The sequence below is a fragment of the Canis lupus genome, chromosome 11, assembly GCF_003254725.2.
Source record: "Canis lupus dingo isolate Sandy chromosome 11, ASM325472v2, whole genome shotgun sequence".
In the NCBI taxonomy this organism is placed as follows: Eukaryota; Metazoa; Chordata; class Mammalia; order Carnivora; family Canidae; genus Canis; species Canis lupus.
In genome coordinates, this window is record NC_064253.1 from 37,159,658 (window position 1) to 37,187,572 (window position 27,915).

Here is a 27,915-nt window from a genome sequence, read left to right on the forward strand (position 1 = left end):
GTTATATATGGACAGGCCACATATGTATACAAGTAAGTATCACCCAGAAGAGTCCAGAACAAAACAAAATTTTATACTTATTCTATAGAATTTAGACAATCTGTATATAATTGGTCTATGATAGATAGGCTTTAGTTCCACCACGAATTTCTTACTCTAAGAGCAGACACTTGGCTGTAGCACTTACGAAAAATGGCTGGTCAAATATACTTGTTCACTATCCAAGTGTCCTTGACAAGGGTATGGAGGAGTCTAGCAAATATTCAGAGGCACCCAGTCTTTGGGTACAGAAGAGCAGAAAGAATATTCTCAAACTCATGCTTGGTAAATACTTTGACCACTCAGGCTTACCTGTGAATGGGTCACAGGTTTAGAGGTGTGTGCTGTGAAGCAGAGCTTTCAAGAACATAGACCGTAGAGCTACAAAGTCTTCTACCGTGGATTGCGAAATAATCTGAATGGAATAGCATAAAGCGGTACAAATTTGCAAATTATCTTACTTAGATGAGAGATAATTCAAACACAAAAAGTACTGTACTGATCATGAGCCCTTAGATTCCTTTGGCATCTAAAAACAAAGATCATTCAAGAAGATACAAATCAGTTACTGTATATGAATAGTCTAATGCCCTTTCAGGGCAAAAGCACTAAATCAGTGCTGTCAAATAAAAATTCTGAATTTTCTAGTAGCTACATTAAAGAGTAAAAGGAAAGGGAAAATTGATTTTAATAATGTGTTTTTAATCCAATATACCCAAAATTTAGCCAATATTAAAATATTGAGAAATTTTATTTTCTTTTTTATTCTTGTGCTAAGTTTTGAAAATTAAGTATATTTCTTACTTACAGTAAAACTCAGTTTGGACTAGCCACATTTCAAATAATCAATAGTGGGATCCCTGGGTGGCACAACGGTTTAGCGCCTGCCTTTGGCCCAGGGCGCGATCCTGGAGACCCGGGATCGAATCCCACGTTGGGCTCCCGGTGCATGGAGCCTGCTTCTCCCTCTGCCTGTGTCTCTGCCTCTCTCTCTTTCTGTGTGTGACTATCATAAATAAATAAAAATTAAAAAAGAAAAAAACAAAAAAAAAAACAAATAATCAGTAGCCTTATGTGGGCCAGTGGTTCCTGTAATGGACAGCTCTACATAATTTGCCATTCAAGCTATTTATTATATTTTGATATTTGATGTTTATCTCCTTGGCTTATGTATATTGGTGGTTGTTGTTTCATTAGAGAAATGAACCCTTCATTTTAGACCGAGATATCTTTCATTTTTGTTTTAAACTTCTGCAAATCTATTACATGGCACTGTACTGAAGATCTCCCCTAAAATAGAATGATGGACATAGCCAGATTGGGCTGTGTTTCCTTCCAGCCTTGGTGATTGTGACAGAGGCTTTTTCAGTTTGCATTGAGAAGTTGTTCTGACCCTGAGAAGTTGCATAATTCTATGCAAATTTCCAAGATGCATAGATAAAAAACAGTTTAAACATGAAAAACATTGTGCACAAAATTTGGTCCTCCACAGAAATGCTCTTTCCTTGAATGCCTAAATGATTTAGCTTTCTCCAGCATGCCTCAGATTGGGGTATTAAATCAAGGTCATTTGGTGTCTATTCAGAATTTTAAAAAAATATATTTTATTTATTTATTCATGAGGGGGAGAGAGAGAGAGAGAGAGAAAGAGAGAGAGAGAGAGAGAGGCAGAGACATAGGCAGAGGGAAAAGCAGGCTCCTCACAGGGAGCCCAATGTGTGACTCAATCCCTGGACCCCAGGATCAAACCCTGAACCAAAGGCAGATGCTCAACCGCTGAGCCAACAAAGTGTCCCTATTCAGAATTTTTTAATAATAATTTTAAATTTCATTTGTAGAATGTTGCCTGTGCAAGTAAAAGTCATATTAACTTTGAAATATCTCATTAGTCCCTGGAAAGGTATTATATCAAAATTTATATTTCTTTCCCAGAGGCTCCTTCCAGAGATAAAAATACACTGATTATAAGATATTTGGTAACTATGAGACTGAAAATCAATACATATATTATTTGTCATTCATGTGTTCAAATCCTTGACTCTACAACATACTGAAATTGCTATGCATCCTGGAGGGCAGGTTCCCAGTTGTATTCATCTTGTTTTTCAGAGCTTTTAGCATTGTGCCTGGTTCATTGTTTGCCCTCAATATGTCTTCTGATTAGGTACACAAATGCATATGTCTATTTTTCTCTTAAAGAATAGGAGATATGTACTGAGTCTGGGGCCAGAGCTTTTAATTTTTTAAATCCTGACACTGAAAAGTAATGAAAATGCATAAAGAACAGATTACAAAAGTAATTGTGAGGAAAATGTTGCTACACTTGAAAGGAATAGGGTCTTTCAAGGATGAACATACCAAAGAGGAAAATAAGGCGGGTGGTATGTGGTGTAATTCATATACTGTATGTACTGGAGGGTTTTTCTATTTTCATTGCATCTTTGGGAAAAATACTGAAAATGAACAGGTTCCTAATATATGTGAGGCACCTTAAATGATCTGGTTGTAAATCAGCTGGCACTGGTAGATTAATGATACTCATTTTCTGTGTCTCTAAAGACTGCTAAAGCCAGACCTTATTTAAAGTGTACTTAATCATAACCGATATTAGACATTTAAAATATGCATACATATAGAAAATTAAGCGAATGGAGTCTCACTTTCATAGGCTTGATATCCCACCTGCCTGTGGGGGTCCCTGCTCTGTCTCTCCAAGTCCCTTCTCCTCCTCTGCAGCCTACTACAGGCTTACTGACCTTGCAGTTTATCTGGTGCTTTGCACTCTTTCCAGCAGCAGGACTTGGTGCTTGGCTGTTCCCACTTCCTGGAATGCCCACCTGCCCCTTACCTGACACCTGTCCTGTTACTCATCCTTCCTGCTTTGTCTTAAATATCACCTCCCCCACCAGAGAGGCATTCTCTGAGCCTCCTCTGTATCAGCTCTGCTGCACTGTTGCATTCTCATGAGGCCTGCACGTGTGTCCCCCTCCACAAATCTCTCCAGTAGTTCCCATTTAGAATAACACTGAAATCCATATTGTGGGTTACAAGGTCGATGATCTGCCTTCATTTCCCACATCCCTACTGGTCTGCATCAGCTCCCTGGGCACCAGTGTTACCACCCTCTCCACTGTTCCTCAGATGCACAGCACCTTCAGTCCTGGACAGTGCCAGTTTGCCCTGCATCACCTGCTTCCACATCTTCTCAGTGTCTTCACTCAGGCCATGCTCTAATGTCATCTTATTTGTGTGGCTTTCTTGATCTTATTTAAAACATCACTCCTCAACAGTCTTTAAGCCTTTTCTGTATTATTTCTCTTCATGGCATTTTTCACTACTTAAACTCTAGTTGCATGTTCACTGGTTAAGTTACGACTTGTCTCTACCACCATAGCGCAAGTAGCCTGTGCTAGGATTGGGAGTGTAAGATTGTTGTTTGTACACTGCAGTCAGAGAGCCCTGTTATCTTTCCTTGTATTTCTCACAGTATTTATTTTTATATGTTATTTTTATTCGTTCGGTATCCTGCCTTCCTCCATTCCTATTCTCCTGCTTTACATTGTCCACATAGCAGCCCAGTCATTACATTAAAGATGTAAATCATATGTTGTCACTCCTCTGCTTATTATTTTCGGGTGGCTTCCCACTGAACTGAGAACAGATTTATTGGCCGTGAGGCTCTATGTGGTTTGGCTCTTGCCCTAGCCTGAGCTTCTGGGGGTCTCTGTCCATTCTCATGGACTTCTGACCCTCAGCCATACTTAGCTTCTTCCCACCTCAGGCTTTTTGCACAGGAAGTTTCTCAGCCTGGGACTCTTCTCCTAGCTCCCATGTGGCTGCTCCTTCTCTTCACCTCCCTATGCCATCCTTCCCTGGACACTCTATCTAAAGTAGCCTATCTGTATTCATCCCTTTTATTCTTCTGTCACCGTTTGAAATCATTCTGTGTTTTATCTTTTTGAAAATCATCTGCTCTGTCACCCACATTTCCCATCTAGAATGTAATCTCCACCAGGGTAGGGACCCTGTCCTCTTTACTATCCCTAATATATAAATCATATCCTCAGTATTAAATCAGTGTATCATAAACTCCAACTATATCATAAACTCATCAGAGACAAGATTGTATTTGTTTTGTTCATTTATATATATACCCAGTACCTAGAAGAGTGGTGCTTTGTAGCTGTTTAATTTGCTGAATGAATGAATCAAATCCTGTTAAGCATATTTAAGTTGCATCTATAGGAGTATCTCACCTCCTAGGTAGAATCTTGATCTGCAGACCTGAACATGGCAGGATCAGAGCTGTTACTCTGTATAATATCTACTTGGTGTCATGCACAATTAATACATTTCACAGTTGCTTTGGAAGAAGTGTGGAAGTGTATAATCTCATGTTTAAGATCATTGGGCTGAAGCTATTGACAGAACATTCATATTTACAGACACAGATAATTGTTCCCATTTTCCCATTTCTGTAAACTGAAGCTTCAGAAGAAATTAATTTCTCTAAGGTCATGCAACAAAAGAATCAGAATTCATGTTGAGGCAGATTGTCTCCACAATTCATTTATTTTCATTGTCATATTCTACAAAATGTGGAGATACTTTCATTCTAGGGATGTGTGGTGAATACCCTTTAGATTGACCTCTAATGACCTTCACCATTGAACAATCCAATCCCTTCCTTTTGAGTGTAGATGGGATCTGTGCCTTGATTCTAACCAATAGAATATGGCACTGTAATGGGATCGCCACTCATGTTGCCTTGATTTGGTTACAGTATATGGCAAAGTTGATGGGATGTTCCTTCCATGATGACATTACTTTATATAAATCTTTCTTAGCAAACTGGAGTGAGATTCTCCTACTGGCCTGGAAGAAGCAAACTATTATGTTATGACTGCCCAAGGAAAGGGCCCAGTGTCAGGGAGTTGGGTATGGCCTCTAAGAAATAAGAGTGGTTATAGCTGACAGCCAGTAAGAAGACAAGGCCTTTAGTAGTGATAGCACCACAAGAAATTGAAATTTTGTCAACACACTGAGTGAGCTGGGAAGCAGATTCTTTCCCAGGCAAGCTTCCTGATACCAAGATGGAGTGGCTGACCTTGACTCTAGCCAATGAGACCATGAACAGAGGACTCAGTAAATTGCACCTGAACTTCTACAAAAACAGTGAGATAATAAATATGTGGCTTGAAGCTACTAAGTTTGTCAAACTTTCTTATGCAGCTTGGAAAACTAACACAGTATGGCTGTTTGTTCAATTAGAACTCCTATTTCAAGCATATCACTGTCAGCTGGGGTCATCTGGCCATTTGTCCGTACACTTTGGCTCTCTGGATACCTTCATTGGGAGCCCAAAGTAGATTGGGAAAACCTGTCTCCATCTTTTCAGCTTAGGATAGGCTCCTGAATTCCCTAGGGAATGACAGGACAGGTCCACTCTGTGCTAAGACACTGAAGATCTCTTTGAAACACAAGACAGTGAAAAACACTGGGCACAGTGCCTGATACTTTTCGTAGGGACTCAAGAAATGTCACTCACCTTCTCTTGCCAGTGGCCTGCAGGGTCTACATAGCTGAGGGTATCTCAGGGGCTTCCCTAGCAAGTCTTCCACAATAGATACACAGTAAGATGGGGCCTCCACAGATAACGGCTCCAGGGAGAAGTCTCACTGCAGGACCTTCCCCACACAATAACATAAGGCAAGCGTCCACATTCTCTGTCTACCCCCTAAACTAGAAGCAGCAAAGGCTCATGAGGGTTGTATATTTTTCAAACTGCCCGAACCATTTTATGCTCCTGTGGTGTCATCATGTGCTTTCCCATGGCTCACTGTGAGACCTGTATTGGTACCTAGCAACACCCCACGTGGAGGCAGATGTTCACTGTCCCATCTCATGGGTTCTTAGGACTGCTATGTACCACCACTCAGTGTCTTAAAAATACCTCCTCACTGCTTCCCACTCAGCAGGGCATAAGAGAGCTCTGGTGCCTTGGAGAGAAGTGTTACATAATTACCATTCTTTGGGTTGAGAGGAGCATAATCCAGTATTAGAGTTACATATTTGTATAAGTCAGTGGGCAGATCTTCCTCTTCCCTTTCCTCAGTCTCTAGAATATTTATAGAATATTCAACTTCAAAGAAACAGAATAGGTTGGAGGAAATTTACCTACGCCCTTGTTACCATGTACATCTTTTGCCTCCTTTAATAATTGTTAGTGTGCAAGTCCAGGGAACACATTGCCTACAGTGTAAGAAGCATCACAGGGCTCATTTCAGATTTGTAGATGTTCTGAGATTCCACCTGGGAGAATTAGGCTATTACACATTCATCACGGGTTGCCAATATGAAATATATACTGAAGTGTTTATTATTGTATACATTTTGTTGCAAGTATTAAGCTCCAAATCTAATTTAGAGTAATGGGGATTTGTACTCACATTTCAGTTATAATCTCTGTACTAGACTTTACAGATTTAGTTAAAATAATTCAGAATTCATTGTACCAACTAAAGGTATCATTGAGCATTAATAGGTAATGAAGAGGTAAGCAAACTGTTAGCTCTTGATGGCCATTTTGATGAAATGGTTATCAAACTACAGTTTTCTTCAACCAAAAGGGGGAAAGGAACTCACATTTATTTACCACGTGCTTTGATTACATACATCACAATTGTGATTTTATTATCACAACAATTCTGTCACTAAGTATAACCATGCTCAGTGAGGCTGAGAGGATAAGCACCTTCTCTTCTCTGGAGAGCTGGTGGGGGGCAGAGCTGCAATTTGAACCCTGTTCTGTGTTATCTTTTTGATAGCATGTGTCTTCACATTTATTAGTAGGAAATGAAAATAGATTCTATCACACAGGAGTATGTAGTTCTAATCATTTTATCTTTAAAAAAAAGACTGTATTTATACATTTATACATCACTTTTGTCCTCTAAATTTTAATGTACATGTTCACAGTATTTGCTGTATTAAGTAATTGATTACTCCTAATGAAATTTGACAATTTCTACAAGAAGTGAAAATAAATTACCTTTTTGTTTTCTGTGAAATATCTATCTTATCTTATTTTTGTAAAGAACCATAAACAGAAACCAGATCATTAGGAAATAATCTGGCTGTAGTGTTCTTCTTGTGGAAATGAAAACAACAACAAAAAGGCTTTAAAAAAAGAATAAAGTAAAATCTTTACATTGGAGTTTTTAAAGTGAGACCTACTGGTTTTGAACTCAGCAGTGGTTTTGCGAAGGATGAGTTTCATTGGTTTTGAAAATTTATATTAGGTCGTGTACACTGGGACCTCTTCATTTGTAAATGACCTTGTCCACTTATCCTAGTACACTCTAGTGTATATGTAATATTTTTACATTTGAAAGGCATTGTAGAAATCAAGTAGGCCAGTCCTTTTATGTTCAGATGAGGAAGCAGAAGTCCAGGGGGTGTTGGGTAGCTCACCAAGGTCTTGTAAATGGAAAGCCCTCCAATTTCCTGACTCATGGTGTGGTGCTCATCTTGCTTCCCAAGTCACAGTGTCTGTCACACTTCCTCACCTCTGCATTTTTAATCACCTAACAAGTGTAAATATAACTAAAGCTGACAAATCCTAATTTGACCTATTTTAACAAAGACATTAATAAAGCATTAACAAAGACATTAATAAAGCAACAAGAGCTAGAGTGGCATTCTGGGATGAGAGCAGGCTTTTGAGACATAGCTAAGATTCAATTTTGGCTCAACTAGCTGCTACATGTCCTTGGGCAAATTGCATCATTTGTGCTTTGCTTTCCTAATCTACAAGATGGGGAAACTGAACCTGTCCCTTATATTATTGGGAGAATTGAAGATATGATGCATGTGAATTACCCATAGCAGATATTCCAGAGAAAATAGCTAGTGGAAAGAATTGCGGTTCTGTTCTTTCTAAATTTTCAAGCCACATGGTGGCACTTATGAATACTAGTAGGAATCATTAAGCATTTGTCTGCAACAGGTCTCCATTCCTTTTAGCAACTAGGATTGGTTTTTGTAAGATAGGTAGAGAGGTAGAAAGGAATCAAGTCATCTCATTACATCCAGAAAGTTTATTCCATGTCCTTGGTCTCCTCTACGGAATGCTATATTCATTAGGTTAGAACATGAAGATGTGACTTGGAAACCATGGCCACCCCTTCCGAGTGTCATATGTGTTCATCAACACAAGGCAGAAGTGAGGGTTGGCTTTTTTTCTTCCCTGTGGTGAGAGACAGATGCCCTGTCCCTGTGTTTTCTTACTTGAAATTTCACAATTAAAGAGGGAAAGAAGCCACTTCGAGAACATAATACAGTAGTTTGAAGCAGGTTGTAATTTTGTTTTTGTTTATGGAAGGTCTCTCCCTAAACACTCCCGTCATGATCATTGAAGGTGAAGAGGAAGATGAAGTGCGAAAGGGCAGACTCACTGCTCATCCCTGTCCTCTCCACTTTGGCGAACACCCACTTTCATCACCTCGTACTCCTGCATCCCCTCCTACCCTGCATCCCCTCCTATTGGTGCTCAGATATGTGCTGGCCTCTTCATTCCAGCTTCCTGTGTTCCACAGAGACTGTTGGTTTCCAGATCCAGAAAAATCCCATTTTCTATAAGCCCTGATTTTGAATTACAGTGAATAAAACTTTAAAAAAGATAACACCAGGACTCCCCCTACCCTATTTTTTCCCTAAGGAAGAGAACACTCCATCCTCTGCTATTGCTGTCTTAGGGACCAACCCCCCTTAGAAAATACCACTTTTGCCTTGTTCTCAGAGGCTTGGGACCCACACATCCTCACATTTCACAGAAGCTTTCTAGAAAAAGAACTTCAAGGTTTTTCCAACAAATGTCTGTCAAAACCTCACCACCCACTCATATGAGTGTGCTGCATCCTGTTTTAGAGATATAAATGGAAAACTACTGTTTCTCTCTGCGCTATACCCACAGAATTATTTTGACACCAGACATTGGGGTTCTTCTCACGCTGACCAATTCTGCAACTCCATTTGGTCATACAGTTCTATTCTGACACCATCTACCTAGAGCTAGTGTCAGTTCCCACAAGTAAAGAGCTCAGCCCCAAAAGACTGCCCCCACTTTGGATACCAGTGCCAAAGAGGCTGAGCCTCTCTAGTGCTTCTGACTCACCCCACCCCCCCCTCATTGGTTTGATAATTTGCTAGAAGGGCTCACAGAACTCAAAGAAATACTTATTTAATGTTTACTGGGTTATTAAAAAGGATATGACTCAGGAACAGCTACGTGGAAGGACTACATAGGGCAAGTTATAGGAAAGGAGCCTCCAGAATGAATTTCTATTGTTTCAAGCCATCCAGTTTATGATACCTTGTTACAATAACCCTAGGAAACTGATACAGACAGTAATAAAATATTTATTTCAAACTGCTCCTAAATCTCTGCAACATCACTTTGGGGGTCTTCATAGGTTCAACTATACAGTTTAACCCACATTGCTCTTTTAGCCTCCCCTGACATAACATTCATTTAGAAGAACATTAAGACAGAGAGTATGAAGGGCAATACCATGCATCTTCTTCAGGAGTGATTCTGTCAGCAGTGGTTCTATACAGCAGCTAAGGTTTATTTCCTGGCTTTCCAAAGGACAGCTTGGGTACTAGAGAATGAGAATGTAACAAGTTGCAGGAGGAGAAGGGGCTTAGAGGTTCCATGTCCTAATAGGAAATAATATCACTAGTATCACTTGTAACTTCTCAGGTCCCAGTAAGGGATATGGCCAGTTACAAGATTCACTACACTTAGAGAAGTCTAGAACTAAGGTTTGCCACCAGGCATTGATAAACCTTATTCATAATCCACCCAGGGTATCAATCAGCAGTGAAGTTTACCATAAGCAGTATTATATGGTAATACACCTTCATCGGGTCTCCAGGGCAGCAGAACTGAAGAGTTACTTAGAGGCATTTTTATTCAGGGAAGGAGAAAGGATGTTAACATTTTATTCCTAGTCTTTTGACCCTAGACTAGAAACTTATTTCCCTTAAGTCAATATTACAGCTCCTTCAGGTTTAATCCACAGACATAGGGGTCATGGGACAGAGAGAGAGAAGGTAAGAATATAGAATTTTCTGAACTCCGCTTGTGCCTCCCTTTCCTCTCTTACCAACTCTGTTCCTTTTACCTAGATGGGGTTGTCTTGTCCTTGGGCTTAGTGTCATATGAGAAACATTAGATTTTATGTCTAAATCCATAAACTCTAAAAACTTTCATCTTGTCCATGATAATCTGGGAAAGCTATGTTCATTTAATTACAGTATAACTCTTGGTTAACCTGTGTTCCATATAACAAAGAATTTATCATGTTGGTGATAGGAAATACTCAGTATTTCCTCAAATGCCAAGCACATGCCAGATACTTTAAAAATATAATTTCTAACCTCATAATAACCTAGCAAGGTAGCTTTGATTTTCTCCATTTTATAGAAGAGGAATTTTTTTTCAGTTATGTGTCACATTTATTCTAATGCAATATTCAAAGCCCCGGGGATATATCCATAAATGAAGCAGACCAAGACCTTGACCTCATCGAGCCTCTAGTCTAGTCAGAAGAGATTGGCAGAGAGTAAATATCCAGTGTCACATGGTGGCGACAAGCACATAGGACTGTCTCCTGTTTTGAGTGATATAGGAACCCATGAAAGAGTTTTGAGGAGAAGAGTGACCCAATCTGACTTACACTGAAAGGGATTCATATACAGAATAGATTATAGGGGGCAATAGTGAAAGCAGGGAGACCAGTATGAGCCTATTTTAAGAGCCCAAGTGAGAGGTGATGCGGTCTCTGACCAGAATGACAAGTGCTCTGATTCTGGATATGTTTTGAATGCAGGGCTGACAGACTTTACTGGCAGATTAGATGTGAGGTTTGGGACAAAGAGAGACATCAAAGAGGACTATAAGGTTTGGGGCCTGACCAAGTAGAAGAATGGGTGGAATTGGATTCACTAATATAGGGAATACTGTAGAGTTTAGCTTGAGCATGTTAAACTTGAAATGTGTAAACATCTTCATAGAGTTAAGTAGATACTAGAATATATGAGCCTGTAACACAGTGGAAAGGTCTGGGCTGGAGAGAGAAATTCAAGAATCATAAGCTTCCTAACTCAGCTGATTGTCCAGTCCAATAAGAGGTGGGACTCCATTGCCCAAGTGTGCTTGTTTTTATCTTCAGAGTACCCTTAGGGGGACATGTTTTATGGTCTCACCTCCTAGATATTCTAAGTCAAGTAAGACAAAGGTGGAGTCCTCAAATCTGTTTTTTAAATGTTTTCTTTTAAGACACATAGATCAATGGAATAGAACAGACAGCCCAGGAATAAACCCATACATATATATTCAATTAATCTATGACAAAGGAGGCAACAATATTCAATGAAAGAAAGGAAGATGGTGTCTTCAACAAATGGTGCTGGGAAAATGGGACAGATAATTGCAAAAGAATGAAACTGGACCACTTTCTTTTTTTTTTCTTTTTTTAAAGATCTTAGTAATTTATTTGTGAGAGAAACAGAGAGAGGGAGAGACACAGGCAGAGGGAGAAGCAGGCTCCATGCAGGGAGCCTGACATGGGACTCGATCCCAGGACTCCAGGATCACGCCCTGGGCTGAAGGCGGCGCTAAACTGCTGAACCCCCGGGCTGCCCTGGACCACTTTCTTACATCATGCACAAAAATAAACTAAAAATGGATTAAAGACCTAAGACATAAAACTGGAAGAAAACATAGGCAGTAATTTATTTGACATTGGCCATGGAAACATTTTCCTAGATAGGTCTCCTTGGGCAAAGAAAAAAAAAAGCAAAGTTAAACTATCAGGATGACAGCAAAATAAAAACTTTTGCAGCGCAATAGAAACCATCAGCAAAACAGTAAGGCAGCCTACTTAATGAGACAAGAAATTTACAAATGATAATCTAAAAAAGAGTTAATATCCAAAATATATACTACTCAACACCAAAGAAACAAATAATCCAATAAAAAATGGGCAGAGGACCTGAATACACATTTTTCCAGAGAAGATATACAGATGATCAACATACACACAAAAAGATGTTCAACATTAGTAATCATCAGGGAAATGCAAAGCAAAACCACAGTGAGATATCACCCTACACCTGTCAGAATGGCTAATATAAAAAAGACAAGAAATAACCACTTTGTTGGTGAGGATGTGGAGAAATAGAAATCCTTGTTCACAGTTGGTAAGGAATGCAAATTGGTGCAGCCACTGTGGAAAACAGTTTGAGGATACCTCAAAAAATCCGAAAGAGAATTACCATATGGGCATCAACCTAGAGCAAACAGAAACACTAATTGAAAAAGATATATGTAGCCCTATGTTTATTGCAGCATTATTTACAATAGCCAAATTATGCAAGAAATTCATGTGTCTGTCAATAGAAGAGTAGATAAAGAAGTGGTATACACACACATACATACAATGGAATATTAATAAAAAAAAAAGAGAGATTGTCATTGGCAACAACATGGGATAGACCTCGAGGGTATAATGCTAAGTGAAGTAAGTCAGAGAAAGACAAGTACCATGTAATTCAATCATACGTGAAATTTAAGAAACAAAACAAATGAACAAACAAAGGAAAAAGACAAAAAACAGACTCAGCGAACAGCCTGGTGGTTTCCAGAGGGGAGGTGGGTGGAGAGGTGGGTTAAATAGGTGAAGAGGATTAAGAGTGTATTTACCAGGATGATCCCTGAGTAATGTATAGAATTGTTGAATCATACAGAATGCTTGAAATTAATATAGCACTGCATGTTAATTATACTTCAATAAAAAAAGGAACTGACTTAAGGAACTTTGGAAAATATGGTTTTGATTGGGAATGTAAAACCAAAGATGAATAAAAAAATGTGCAAAACAAAAACCCAAACCAACCAAATAAAAAGTTTTTAAAGTAATTTTGATATATACCAGATTGACAGCCACTGGTTAAAGCAGTTTTATTTATTTATTTTTAGAGATTTATTTATTTAATTTAGAGTGAGAGAGAGAGGGAGACTATGTGCACACGAGCAAGTGCAGGGAGGGGTAGAGGGGGAGGGAGAAAGAATCTCAAGCAGACTCCACACTGAGCATGGAGACTGACATGGAGCTCCACACAGAGCTCAGTCTCAGAACCCTGGAGATCACAACCTGAGCTGAAACCAAGAGTCAGACACTTAACCAACTGCACCACACAGGGGCCTCTGGTAAAGGCCTTTAGAAGAGGATTTTTTTTTTCTTTTAGCCTGTGGAGGCATGGGGGTTTCCACCTGCAGCTTTTACTCCTAGAAGATAATTTGGCGGAGTTGGAAAGAGAATGGGCTTTGGAATTGCTCAGACCTGAATCTGAATCCTGCATTTGTTTTGTAGTAACTTGGAACTTGAACAGATTTTTCAGTTCCCTGAGCCTCTACAATCCTCAATTTATGAATTTATCCCATTCTTCTCCACAGCCAGACCATGGGGTGGTTGTTGTGAAGATTAAGTTTAAATTGTTTATGAAAAGCTTCTGCTTTATAGTCTACACTAATTAAAGGCTAATTCCCACTTCCCAAATATAAAACCACTGGAAGAAAAGGAAAACTTAGGCAGAATTTGTTTCATCTTGATTTAGGGAAAAATGTTCTTCCCCTTCATACTGTTAACTAATGGCTTAGCTTTCAAGATTCCAAATGTTATCTACCAAACAAGCTACCTCTCTTTACTAATTTGAGTTCAAGACCCATCTGTTTAGTGCAGCCTTGTGGATATGCTGTTAGACTTTGTATTTGTGGAAATTGAAGCACTGCAATATTTCCTCTCCAATATCTCCTCTTCCTCCTGTGTTCTTTGATAGGTGTCTTCACTTACCCAAGTGTTCAGTCTAGAAACTGCAGGGCTTCTCAATCTTGGCTGCATGTTACAATCACCTAGGTGACTTTCAGAACTATCAATGACCAGACCCCATACCAATTACATCAGAAACATGGGAGTATGACAAGGGTTTCAGTGTTTCCTTCCTGAACTATAATATAGAAATTGAACATGAAAAGAAGTACAGTGTTCAGAATGTAAGTGTGTAGTAATGAGTTGCTACAAACTGACAGTCCTATGTAAAGGTACCTAGTTCAAGAAACTGAACATTACTGATATTCCAGAAAGCCCCGTTCCAGAAACAAACTGCCTTGACTTCTAACACCATGCAGTTTTGTTTGTTTTAGAACTTTAAATAGAATCATAGATCATGTACTCTTTTGATCTCACTTCTTTTTCTCTGCTTTGTGTTTGTTGTTGAATGCAGGGGTCAGTTCCTCCATTCTCATTGCTGCATAGCATTCCCTTGAGAGAATATGGCAGGATTTGTCTATTTCCTCATGGATACATATTTAGGTAACATTTTCTGGCTATTTGAAATAGCCCATTTTGTACACATCTTTTACACATGTACATACTCCTGGTGGATATATGCCTACAAGTGGAATTGCTGGGGAACAGATGTTCAGCTTTGGTAAACACTGCCCAGTTGTTTTCTGAAATGTTCTATCAATTTGCTCTACCACCAGCAGTATTTGAGAGTTCAGATAGTTCTATACTCTCTGAACACTTGTATTTTCTGGATTTCTTTTTCTTCTTTAACCATTCTTATGGGTAGGTTTCAATGCAATTTTGTTTGCACTGCCAAAATTACAAATGAAATTAGCCCCTTTCAAATGCTTATTAGATATTTGGATATCTTCTTTTGTGAAGTGTCTGAATCTCTTGCCCATTTTTTAAAGTGGGTTATCGTTGTCATTATGGTTTATGGGAAGTTTTTAAAATATATATTCTGGATATACATTCTACTTTAAATCACTTTGTTGGTTTCCTTTTAACACTTTCTAATGATTTCCTTGGAAAGAAAGAACAATTTTAACATAGTTCAATTTATAATACTTTCCTTTATTGATAAGTGCTTTAAGAAATCTTTGCATACTCTACGGGTCATGAGTATCTTCTCCTGTACCATTCATTTTCTAAAAGTTGGAGTGTATTTCCTTCCATAGTTAGATATGCAATCCACCTGGAATTGATTTTTAGGTATAGTGTGAGGTAGAGTCAGTGTTTTTCCTTATGGAATCTGGTTGACCCAGTATCAATTTTGGAAGAATCAATAGGTTCTAAAGCTCCCCAGATAATTCCAACATAGCCAAACATTGCCCTAACATCCCAGCTGCCTCTCTTTGTCCTCACATTTAGTCAGTCACCTGCTACCATCAAAGAAGTCTAAAATTCATCTCTTTTTCTCTCTTCTTTTTTCTTAGGACTCATTCACTACATTATTCTCATAATTAGTCTCCCTACCTCTAGTGTCTTCCCACTTTGGGAAAGACCCCTTTCCATTTCCTACTTTTCCTAATAGATGTTAAGATCTTTCTCCCAAGCCAAACCTGATTTAATCTGAAACAAAGCCCTTTTAAAGGTCTGTATCTGAAATAACTAATATCTAAAAAACCTTTAACAGGAGACATTGTCTACAAAATAAAATCCAGGCACCTTAACATAAAACTAAGTGCCCTTCACCATCTGGCTCCAACTTTGTGGTCTCTTCACCTAAGCCACAGACTTTTTGAAGTTTCCAGATACACCAGACATTTTCATGTGCATTTGCTGTGGTCTCAAGGGGGCTAGAATGACCTTTCCTACCCTGCCTGTACAGCTTACTTTTTTGGGAAACCTAGCTCAGGTATCACTCATTTCATGAGCCTTCCTGGCCTTACTATTCTAGATGGAATTCACTGCTTTTCACTGTGATGTGAATACATTAGGATCTTACTCACAGCATGGCCCCCATCTGCCTCATGTCACAGTGAGTGGAGTGCTCTCTGACTCTCTAAATAGACAAGAAGCTCATTGAGAGCAGAGGCTGCACCTTGCTTCTCTTAGTGTCTCCCTAGCATAGTCTCTTTCACCTAGTGGGTGCTTAATAAATACCCACTGTTATTGTTATGTTCGTTCGTTTTATCACAAAGGCCTTTAAAAGCAGATTTTTGGCAAATACTAATTCAATCAGGCAGTGCAAATCCAGAATTTTTCTATATTAGGGAATACATAATTGTTTCTGGTATAACCTATTTATTGACTTTTACTAAATTAACCTTTTGTATCCCCTTTAGCTAGGTCTTACTTTTTAGCTTAGGAACTAGGAACGCTCTTTGTCAGGAAAAAGAGAGCCCATATTCTGATCCTGGGGATTGTGTGATCAGTTTCTTGTCATTTTCATATAAATCGGTTTTTCATGACAAAATTTTGAGATGAATTACTACCCAAGAGTCAGCATTAGTAAGAGAAAAACTAAAGTAGCATTCCACCCTTATGCACTTGAAGAAATGGAATCAAGAGAAATGAAAAGCCTTGGTAGCCTCAGAAATCTTAAAATCTAGTCTGTGTAAGGGGAACACCAGCCAGATTGCCATCAGCATGACTCGCTCTCCCAAATCATCCTGTCAGATCACAGTTAGCATGTAATTAGATCTTATCAGCAGGCTCTAGCTCCATTTCAGAGCACACTAGGAGGTTGTGGTGCCTTTGAATAGGGAAGTCTTTTCCTAAGGATTAGAACAAATAACATATGCAAAAGAATGGAATTAAAAAAATAAAATGTTTAAATAGAGACATTTGCCCCACAGTTAAAAATTAAGCATGTGCTGTATGCTTGGCCATATGCTAGAATTCAGTAGGACTTGCATCAGGAAACAGTCATGCAGAAAAGAGAAAATATCATGAGATATGATCAATGTATATACAGGGCACAGTAGAGTCATAAAATGAGGGAAGGGATCACTTATACTAGGAGGCAGTACAGGTAAAGGGTGACTGAGAAAGACTGTTAAAAAAAAAGAGTGGGGGGTGTTATGTTAGGTAAGTGGACAGAGAGAAGGAAGGCCATTCCAAGAAGAGGAACATTCCATTTTAGTAACTTGAAGAAACTGTCAGAAGTTTCCTATGTCTGAAGGCCAGGGTATGCTTTCTTTGAGATCAGAGTTTTCTATCTAATAAGAATCACCTTAAATATAGGAACTTGGAAGAGTTTTAAGGATCTCTAGTTGTCTCCATGTTTTCCAACTTTTTGTGGATGAACCTGAGACTCAGAGAGGTTAGATAATTCATAACATAAGTACTAGCAAACCTCTGGGCATATCTGGTGCTCATAGAAATAGCTGACATTTATTGAAAGTTTATCCTGTACCAGCATTGTGACATACATTATGTTATTTAATCCTTACATCAACCTAACCCAATGAGCAGGGACGTACCATTTTACAGATGAGGACGCTGAGAGCCAAAATTGCCCAGCATGAAATAGAGCCAGGATTTGTACTCAGAAAGTCTCCAAAGTCTTTGTCTTAATCCTCTGTTAAACTAGCTCTCCTTTCTATTCTTTCCAAAATTAGCAGCTAACTCCTACCTAGTTACTCTCTTACGTCTGATTCTAAAAACACAGTTTTGCAGAATTGAAATATTTACAGCCAGTTTTATTGGCTTGTTTCCAGGGTTCTGTCCAGGAGAGATCATGATTTTTTGAGTTGAGATATGAGACCATAATGGATCGTATCATTCAGGGTTCAATCAGGGAAGTAAAGTCATTGTGAATATCATGGAATAAGAGATTTATTATAGGAGTTTAGAGCATGTACAGTTATGGGAAGATCTGGGTAAATAAAGGCCAAAAGAGTGGAGTTGAAGGACCAGAGAAAGGTCACTGACCAGCCCTGACTCAGGTGAACGAACTTAGAAAGGAATCTGAAAGGTGGGCAGGTAGAGCTGCTGAAGTAGAGCTGCAAAAGCTATGGAAGGCAATAGAAGGTTGTTGGCCCTACAAATGGAACCCATTAGTAGCTCTGCATTAGTTTGTTACCTCCTCTATACAGTGACAGCCTCCAGAATGTTATGATTACTGCTTCCCCTTCCCCTCCCAAGTCTTGCACAACCTCACATTCTACTAATTCTAAGTGTGAAACATGGGGGGAAGGGATTCTGGGAAATGTAGTTCCCCATACAATCAAGCAGTCTGTAGAGCACTCCAGCACTCATGCTCAGAAGAAGGAAACATGGAAGGGGGAATAAAAGAAAGGAGTACTTTCCCCTTCTCCAGTGCCTGCTGTGTGTCTGTCTGTATTACTCATTTGCTGTTTATCATTGAATATAAATAACAGCTTTATGAATGCTTATTTTTCAGGATCATGCAGCCAGCAAGATTTTGAGCCTGGATTTTTTACCTATTTTGTCTGAGCCAAAGCCAATGTTTATTTTAATGTACTGTGCTGATTTCTGTGAAAGATAAGACTTAAAGGCTTTCTTATTTATTTGGATTAAAAATTTAAAAATTTAAAAACAAAGACTTAGAAGTAGTGAATTTTCTGAGTTTTCCCAGTGGTTATCACAGGAGGCCAAAAAAACCCAGCCTTTTTATGGAGCACAAAACAATGGGACCCCTTTTTTGGGAAACAGCCTTTTATGGTCATCCTAATTTTACTTCTTGCTGTTTAAAGTTGACTAAATATATTTGCTTCCAGAAATCAACTGGGTATGGATTCATCAAGACCTTTTCTTTGATGGCTTTCTGATGGCATTTTACTTCTTAACCTGTATAAACTTTTCTTTTCCTGTCCAGTTCTCCTTAAACCAATTAACAAATAAAACTTTTTGGTTGAAAGATCCTTGAGGTTAGAACAGTGCCCAGATTGTTAAGATACCATGAGTATTACTAATCCAGTTCAGCCACTAAATTAGATGTCCTAAGTGAGAAGGAAGTGGGAAGTATTTTAAATTTAGGTTTTTTATAAGGGAAGTAATACTTGTATATATTATACACAATCAAAGAATTTTACAAAGCTTTTTACAAAACAAACAAACAAACAAAAAACACAACAGTGCCCTTGGAGTTGCATTCTTTCCCCCATTTCCCGGAACAACATTTTCAAGATGCTTTTGCCTCTTTCTTTGATTTTTCTTCTGATCTTGAAATAACATGCTTATATTGCTCCCTGCTTGGTTTTCCAGTTTTAAGTGTTTTCTATTTGATTTCCAATTTGGAAGATGAGAATTGTTTGCTCTTTTCTAATCTTCCCATTTTCTCACATCCTTTCCTTCCCTCATTACCAATATGTTTATGGCATAATTTCTGTTAGATTAATATTCAGCATATATGTTTTATGCTCTTGTAGACTTGTACAGAGCTGAGACATACAGAATGATATGATTATATTTCCTTTCTTGTACAACATTTTTGTTTTTCCTGGAGTTAATAATTTTTTAATTTTTCATTTTCTTCACTTTTTGTGTACCATTCACTAATTCTTCCCAAACCTTCTGCCATGCACATGAATTTTCTCTCATTACATTGAAACATGTCAGGTATTTATTGTCTTTGAGATATCTCTATACTGCATTCTAGATTGGTTATTGTCTTAGTTTGAGTTCCCCCAGAAGGAATCCATGAGGCAAGGATTTGAGCACAAGTGGTTGATTTGGGAAGTGATTCCAGGAAACCTCAAGGGAAGTAGGTTAGAGGGGAAACCAATGAGGAGAGAATTATAAAGCAAGGTATATTGGTGGATAACTCTACCCTGATCTCATGGGGGATTATGCTGAACTTATAGCTCCCTTGTCGTCGTGGCTTCTTGTGCTAAATGTACCTGGTTATGATGTGTAATATCAGCTACAGTTGCCCTCAGAGTATGATAATACAATGACGATCTTGAGATCTCTTTTTGTCATCATTTTTATGTCTTTTGTTACATTGGACGCTTTTTTTTTTAGATCCTATACTTGTCCCTTTTCTTGATTTACACCTTCATTTTGGTGGAATGCCCCTTTAGTTTAGGAAGAAAAATCATCAGAAACCTTCCCTGTGTGTTTGAAAATGTCATTATTCTATCTTCATGCTTCATTTAATAATTTGAATATAGAATTATATATTATTTTCTCTAAGAAATTTGGAGTCATTGAACAAGTGTTTTCTGAGGAAATTTCTCATGTTGTTCATGATATTCTTATGTTCAGTGACCTTCTAATCCTTGATATTTGTGTATAACCTGTTTTTTCCTCTCTGAAAGATTTTAGGAACTTCTCTTTGTTCCCAGTGAAATTTCATAGTAATGGTCCTCCATGTGGACCTGTTTATCCATTGTACTGGGCATTGAGTGGATCCTTTCATTTTGGAAATGCACATTCATCAGTTCTGAGAAATTTTCTTCAACTTCTAAAAAGAATTTCTTCCTCTTCTATGTGTTTTCTTTTTGGAACTTTTCATTATATTCAGCCACCAGATCTCCTGTACTAATCTTGATTTTATGCTTGCTTTCTGATTTTCTACCTCTTTTTAAAACTCTATCCAACTTTTGGGGGCCTCTGCCTCAATTTTATGCTTCTAATGGCCTTCTAATTTTAAATTTTACTTAAATTCATATATCAAATTAACTTATACTTTAATTTCTAAGAGTTATTCTTTTTTTGATTTCATGTACAAAGTGTCTTAGACACATGAGAACATTAATGATAGTTTTTTTTCCCCTCCTTGAACTGTTTGTTTCCTAAAATGCCTAGTTTTGGCTTTGTCATGTTATAAGCCTTTTTCAAAATCTAGTGACAGTCTCTTTTTCCACTTAAGTGTAGGGCAGTAAAACTGTGTGGGGGTTAGTGGAGGCTTATAAACTGTAATGCATTCTTTCTAGAGCGATCAGCCTGGAGTTGTTGTATTCGGTGCTTATAGCTATCAGTGCCTGTAGGTCTCTTCTGGATTGATTGTATTCCCCAAAAAAGAATCTTCTAGTCCCCTACCTTCTGGGGACTGGGGCAGCTAACCTAGCTGCCACTTCTCTGGGGGACAAGTAGGGGAAGTGGGTGCAAGAATCTCACAGTTCACTATGTGGGCTGGCCCTAATGGCCTGTTTTTAATATGGAATCCCACCTTAAGCAGGGTGGGTTATCTACTCTTCTCTCCTAAAAAATCTTTTCTTTTCAACAAAAGAAGTTTTCTAGTTCCCATTCTTTGTTATGCTTCAAAAGACTAATGGGCACATGAGCCAGAGAACATGAGCAGATTCTACTTAGGGAAACCATTGCCATGATATTCTACTAGTTTTCAAGATAATCTGTTCGTTCATTTATTCTTCCTTCATTGGACATGTGCTAAAATCCATTGTGTGTACAACTTTATGCTAACCCTGTTTGGGATATGCACAGATCAGTATGCCAGGGCCCTGCTCTCCTGGTCCAGGGGAGGGGTTGCTATGGGCACAACTTGAGTTAGGATAGCAAAGCTGGAACAGTAAAGGGAGGGGTGTAGCCTGAGAGACTATCAAAATTTCTGAGAAAAGTAAAGCTGTAGAAAGGAAAAGAAGATAGTTTGAAGGAGAAGAGACCAAATTATATGAATTCTAATGTCTAAAATATCTATTTTACAGGCTTATTCTGTTTCTTAAAATACAGCTTTAAAAAAATCATTTAAAAACAATTCCATTACACTTTAAGATGATGAATTCAGAGGTCTGATGATTGTTTTCAAGAGCACAGAAGTTTTACTAAGATTCTCAATCAATATTTAATGAGTTTGTGAATGAATTTAAAAGCCAGCCTCTTCATTATATAAAGAATAATATGTGGATTAATAGACGTTTTAGATTATTTGAAGAAATAGATAAACTAATAGGTATGGTTTTCTTGCCCCTTCTCATGAAAATGTAGAATATATCCAAGATGTTCTCAAATAATTAGTTGAAGAATAAAGCTTTCTATAATTAACCAGCATTGAAAATGATGGCAGTGAAAGTCAGCCACAGTATAGTAAGCCATTCCAATTACTTCTGGTAATTACTTACCACAAGATGACTTTTAATAGAATCAAGATATAAGCACAGATCAATACCAACTTCTGTAAAAAGAAGTAAGTCTTTAGAGTGTAAAATAGCCAAAACAAGATTGAAAGGGGTTAACCACCATGTGTGTTTTCAGTACTCTGTATTTCTGTGGTGTCTAGTTAACTTCTTTCCTTCTATTCCTTCTGTAATTATTACTGCTTCAGGTTTGCTTAATTCACTTTTATTTGTGCCTTTCTTAGTTCTTTTCTGTGCTCCCCCAGAACCTTGCGCAAATTAGCTATCATTGCATTTATGTTTGTTGCCACTGTCTATTTATCTGATATTTCACTATACTATGAGCACACTGAGAAAGGGACTGTGTATTTCTTGGATCTCTGATAGGTATTATTTTAGAAAAGGCTTTGAAAATATGCTCTCATAATATTCCCTCAAAAATATGTGACCATGTGGCCTTTTCAATATTTGAGGTTTAACATGTATTATATATACTTTTCTCTAAAAAGCAGAGTAAAGAAAATGTGAATTATATATGTTTCTTCAGTTACCACCAGGCTTTGCATATACTGTTAGCCCAGAGAACTGCTACTCACTATGTGATTCTGAGCTTGAAGACATTTACCTCCAGAACTCTCCTTTGCAATGCCCCGTGCCCACAGACTGGGATGGGCTATACCTTCTGTAACTTGCTATATATAATCCCCCAGCATAGCTCTGAGTTTATCTACTTCACTCTGCTTTTAAAATAGTTGCCACCCTTAGTTCACTGTGAACATCCTGAAGGCAGCACCATAGCTGCCTTGTTCATTATATCTCTGGAGCAGGGCTGGAAGGGGTCCTCTCATGATAACTTTCCTCATCTCCAGTTTCAATCTTGGAAACCCAAATTTAAATAAAGGTCTGTTTGTGATGTTTGGAAATGTTAAATTACTGTGTTGTACATCTGAAACTGATATAACACTGTATGTTAACTAACTGACCTAAATTAAAAACACACAAAACAGGGATACCTGGGTGGCTCAGTGGTTGAGTGTCTTTGGCCCAGGGCATGATAATGGAGTCCCAGGATTAAGTCCCACATTGGACTCCCTGCATGGAGCCTGCTTCTCTCTCTGCCTGTGTATCTGCCTCTCTCTCTCTCCCTCTCTCTCTCTCTCGTCTCTCATGAATAAATAAATAAAATCTTTAAGAAACAACAAGAAAAACCCCACACAAAACAAAATATAAAGAGTATTTTAAGCCCCCAAATCCCACCTTGCCTCAGCTCAATCGATAGCTGCTGTGTTTATTTTACCCTAGCATATATCTGGGGTTTTATTTTCTAGAGATGTCACTGCACTGAAGGATACCAGGCATATACCCTAGCCCTAACCCTAATCCTCCCCTTAACCCCAATCCTAAAATTGAGGTTACCTAACCCCTAGCCCCTAACCTAACTCGTAACACTAACCCTCTGCAGGATACCAGGCACATGTCCTCACCCTGGCCCTAACTCTAACTCTAGATAAGAGGAAAAAGAAAAATGAAGGGGTGTGTGTGTATATATATGCAATAGAATATTATTGAGCCATAAAAAAGAATGAAATCTTACCATTTGCAGTGACGTGTATGAAGCTAGAGTATTATGCAAAGCAAAATAAGTCAGAGAAAGACAAATACCACGTGATTTCACTCCTATGTGGAATTTAAGAAACAAAACAAATGAGCAAAGTGGGGGAAATAAGAAACAGATTCTTAACTATAGAGAACTGATGGTTACCGGAGGGGCAGGGATTAGGAGGGTGGAGGGATGGGTGAAGTAGGTATTGGGGATTAAGGAGGACACTTCTGATGAGCACCAGGTATTACAGGAAACAGTTGAATCACTATATTGTATACTTGAAACTAATATAACACTAGTTAACTAACTGGAATTTAAAACTTAAAAAAAAAAAAGCCTATTTGAAACAAATGTTCAAGATTAAAATATCAGCCACTGGATGCTGGAACTGCCTTTGGCTGTGATTCTGTCAGGGTTTCCATGCCGGTGGGGTCCTGGGCACAGCCCTAGCTGATGTACAATACCAACCCTAATAATGAACCGGAGGAAACCTAGTATCTGAGCACCAAGAAGATCTCCTTCATGGTGTTAGAAAAACCTTTCTTCCATTAAAACTAAAATTGCTTTCTAGACATCTCCTTTTTAAAAAACAAATGGAGACGCCTGAGTGGCTCAGCGATTGAGCATCTGCCTTTGGCTCAGGGTGTGATCCTAGAGTCCTTGGATCGAGTCCCACATCATGGTTCCTGGGTGTAGCCTGCTTCTCCCTCTGCCTGTGTCTCTGCCTCTCTCTCTCTCTCTCTCTCTGTCTCTCATGAATAAATAAATCTTTTTTTAAAAAATAAATAGAAAACAAATGCAAAAAAGAAATTGAAGTGCTGTCTCTGTGGTGATAAAATTAATTCTCAGAAGCCATTATGTGCTAAGAAGTGACTAAGCCTTTTTAATGAACACAGTATTTCTGTTCTTCGGGGGTCTGTTTACCATCAGAATCTCAGTTGAGCAGTGATTTTGATAATAGGAGTGCAAGTGAAACTTGCCATAGGGCTCACATTGCAAGAATTAACAAGTTCCACTTCTGTCCATAGAATTCCTAGAATTGATATATAAAACTGGAATCCTAAGACGTGGAGAATATGTAATGCAGTAGTTCTCCAAATGCTTTCCACAGAGGTAATGCTAGGGCCACTGCACTAAAGAGAGAACCAAAAAGGTACACAGGAAGATGGGGAAGAGCACGGGAAGGTGGGATCTCCTGCCAGGGGAGCTTTGCCTTTTCTCTTAATTCCTCATAAGATATTGAGAGAAAGGGCACGTTTAGTGATTTTAAGAGACCAACCTCCACATTCTATAGCTGAAGACATCGAAGCTAGGAAGGTGAAGATGTAATTATCTCTTCCTGAGCTGGTTTATGAACTGGTTAGAACCCGACTCTCCATCTAGCTCTGTCTCTACTGTCTTGCATTGCCTGCTGTGAAAGTGTTCACTCTCTTTGCCTCCAGCTTCCAGAGCTAAACTCAGCATGATCAACACCATGTCGAAAATCCGCGGCCAGGAGAAAGGACCAGGCTATCCGCAGGCAGAAGCACTGTTGGCAGAGGCCATGCTCAAGTTCGGAAGAGAGCTTGGAGATGATTGCAACTTTGGTAATGAGTGCTTTCTCACACTTCAGTTCTTTCATTTGTCCATAGAGATTTCATGCCAGTGAGACACTCCACAGGAGATTACTCAAACTGTTTTATATTTTGATTCTCAATTTTATTGTTTTAGATACATGGGCCAAAAATTTATCTTCAGAGTCATTTCATCATTTTTAGTGTGATTTGTCATAGGAGTTTTGTTTCTTTTCTTTTCCCCTGATGCAATACCAGTCTTTACGGTAGCCGGTGGACATTTCCAGATGCCTGGAAACTTACTGTGCAGTGTGTCTGGCCTAATTAAGTGTTGGGGCAGAGGGAACAGTCAGGGTGATGTGACGCCCTGTCCCATGAGCTTTCTCTTAGATCTCTGCCTTTGTGTGTATGATCCCCAGTTCTCCTGCCTCCAGTGCATTCCTTCAGTCCTCTCTCTGACACTCAGTCACTATACTAAAGACCTTTGTTTTTACTCCTTCGTGATGAGAGGTCTCAGATAATGACCACCCTTCCTGTTTGAATACTGGTATTTGCTTCTACAAATGCATTGGCCTTAAACACATTTCCTATTAGGGAAAGCGAGTACTGGCAAGGGAGGGCAGGGAGCTTCCCCAATTGCCTTTTAAAGGAAAAGCAAAAATTTATGTTCAGTTGCTTAATAAGGGATACCATCCCCCTGGTAGTTATACTATATGAACTGTCTTCAGTGGAAAATACACTGTTTTCTGGAAGGCATTCTATATCACCTGTCCTCTTGGCTGTTCTTCACAAGACCAGCAGTAGTCCCCGGATTCTCACTTGTGGTGGCCCTAGAACTACAAATACATTTCACCTTTGTGCTTTAACATGCAAGAGACTCATTCTTCCCTTTCAGGCCCAGCACTTGGTGAGGTGGGGGAGGCCATGCGAGAGCTCTCAGAGGTGAAAGACTCTCTGGACATGGAAGTGAAGCAGAACTTCATTGACCCCCTTCAGAACCTTCATGACAAAGATTTGAGAGAGATTCAGGTATTTGCACTGGTCCTTTGGGAAGTCAGCGGTTTGTACAGATGGAGGTGCCATTTTTCCCTCAGAAAATATTTTCTTAAGCTTATCTTGTGCAATGAGGTTTGAATTGCAAAACAACCAACAAGATAAATTGAGAGAAACCAGAAATGCAATACTTTTGCCCCACTATTATGACTGTGCCTCTTATGAATATTATTACATTTGACTTCTCTACATTCAGTTTCAGACTATCAAGCTTTTTTTTCTTCATAAAAATAGTATCTTTCCCTGATACTGTGCAATTTTATTAATTATGGCTTTCAGGGCTGATTTCACCCTCTGAAATGCTAGCTGTTTCAGTTGTTAGCTTAGGTAAATAGTTATACTATCACTCTATAAACATATGTTTTCATATTTTTATAATAATTGTTAGGACTGAATAAGAATAACCAACTATTCTTTTTCTAAAACATGTAGAGCTGTTCCAAATAAAGTTCATCTGGCTTTATCTCCAACTAGGTGTGTAATGTTTTCTCATTCATTCCTTCAACAAGATCTCCTAGAGATCCCCTAGATCTCTTTATTCTAGCATGAGTCTCCACCCTATCCCTTGCTCAAGATTGAAGTAGTAAGTGACAGACTCACTGTAAATCTGCAATATTAACCCTGGCTTGAATACTCTACCCTACAGCTGACTGCAAATTCAGATGTGTTACAAGACTATCCCATCCATGGAACAAACATTTAACTTGGGTCAAGACATGGATAGGAGGCAGAGTGTACAGTGAGACGGAAGGTCTAGGATATTTTTCTTCCTCTTTTCCTTTTCATTTCTTCACCACTCCCAACTCTGTTTTCATTTCTTTCCATACACACCCAAGATTGGGGAAATCTAGTGTTTCCTCCCATTCGTTAGTAATGGAATACTGCAGCCCTTAGTAATAAGATAATTTGTAGCTTTGGGAAACTACTTTCCTGCTTTGTGGCTAGAGGTTTTGGACAGAGAGGCTGTGTGGCCAGGCAGTGAGGAGGATACAAGAGGGACTGAAGACCACTGTGGGGTATTAGATCCTGTATAAATGTCCCTTCTGAGTTCCACTTTTCCAAGTTCCATCATCTACCCACTGAGAGACTCAATCTTTTCAGTGATTCCCTGAAAGCTGCATTAGTCAATAAGGGTAAGTGTTAAGATAGAGATTCCTAGACCCTGGCCCTGGACATTTCAGTACAGGTGATCAGTAATCCGTATTTCTGATAAGCAACTTAGGTAATTCTCACAGACTAGTTTCCTCAAAAATAATACTTTGCAGTGTTAGTGTCTAGGACTCAAAAAGCAAGAATGCCAGTCTTTCCCACCTCTTTTTAAGGAAAGAATTTTCCCCCTACCTTCTCCTGAGACATCATTTCTCTTGAAGATGGGAATTTGTGGGTTCTCTGTAGCAGTATTTTCCAAACGTGGGTAGCCATATGCACACATTCCCAGCTTCTGTCACGGGATGGAAAGACATGTTCTAGTTTGTGTTTGGCCCAGCAAGGGTAGAAAATAAAGGGCACTGGTAATTCCCACAATTTCTTTCTTGCTTTTATTTTTTTTTTGGGGGGGGGGTTGCTTTTAATTATTTTTAAAGATGCTTCTCCACATTTAGTCTTTGGAAGCATTTGCCTCACTGATGCAGGTTTATTTATTTTCTGGTGATGTGATATTTTAGAACTTAGCCTGTCTTATTTTGGAAGCTAATAGGCATGCTGGAAAAGTGAGCTATAAATAAGCCTCTTCCATGAACCCTTTTAAAGCATATTCCTGCCCTTGA

At 38.8% G+C, this 27,915-nt stretch overlaps 1 protein-coding gene across 2 annotated transcripts in view; it reads left to right on the plus strand.

Moving 5' to 3' along the window:
* The window catches only part of SH3GL2 (SH3 domain containing GRB2 like 2, endophilin A1), a 212,836-nt gene that overhangs the window by 173,239 nt on the left and 11,682 nt on the right, over nt 1-27,915 (plus strand). For both annotated transcript variants that reach the window (XM_035697304.2, XM_025432295.3), the window contains exons 4-5: nt 24,986-25,129; nt 25,992-26,125. In XM_035697304.2, the coding sequence (XP_035553197.1) occupies nt 24,986-25,129; nt 25,992-26,125 (278 nt within the window). The remainder of the gene's footprint in view (nt 1-24,985; nt 25,130-25,991; nt 26,126-27,915) is intronic.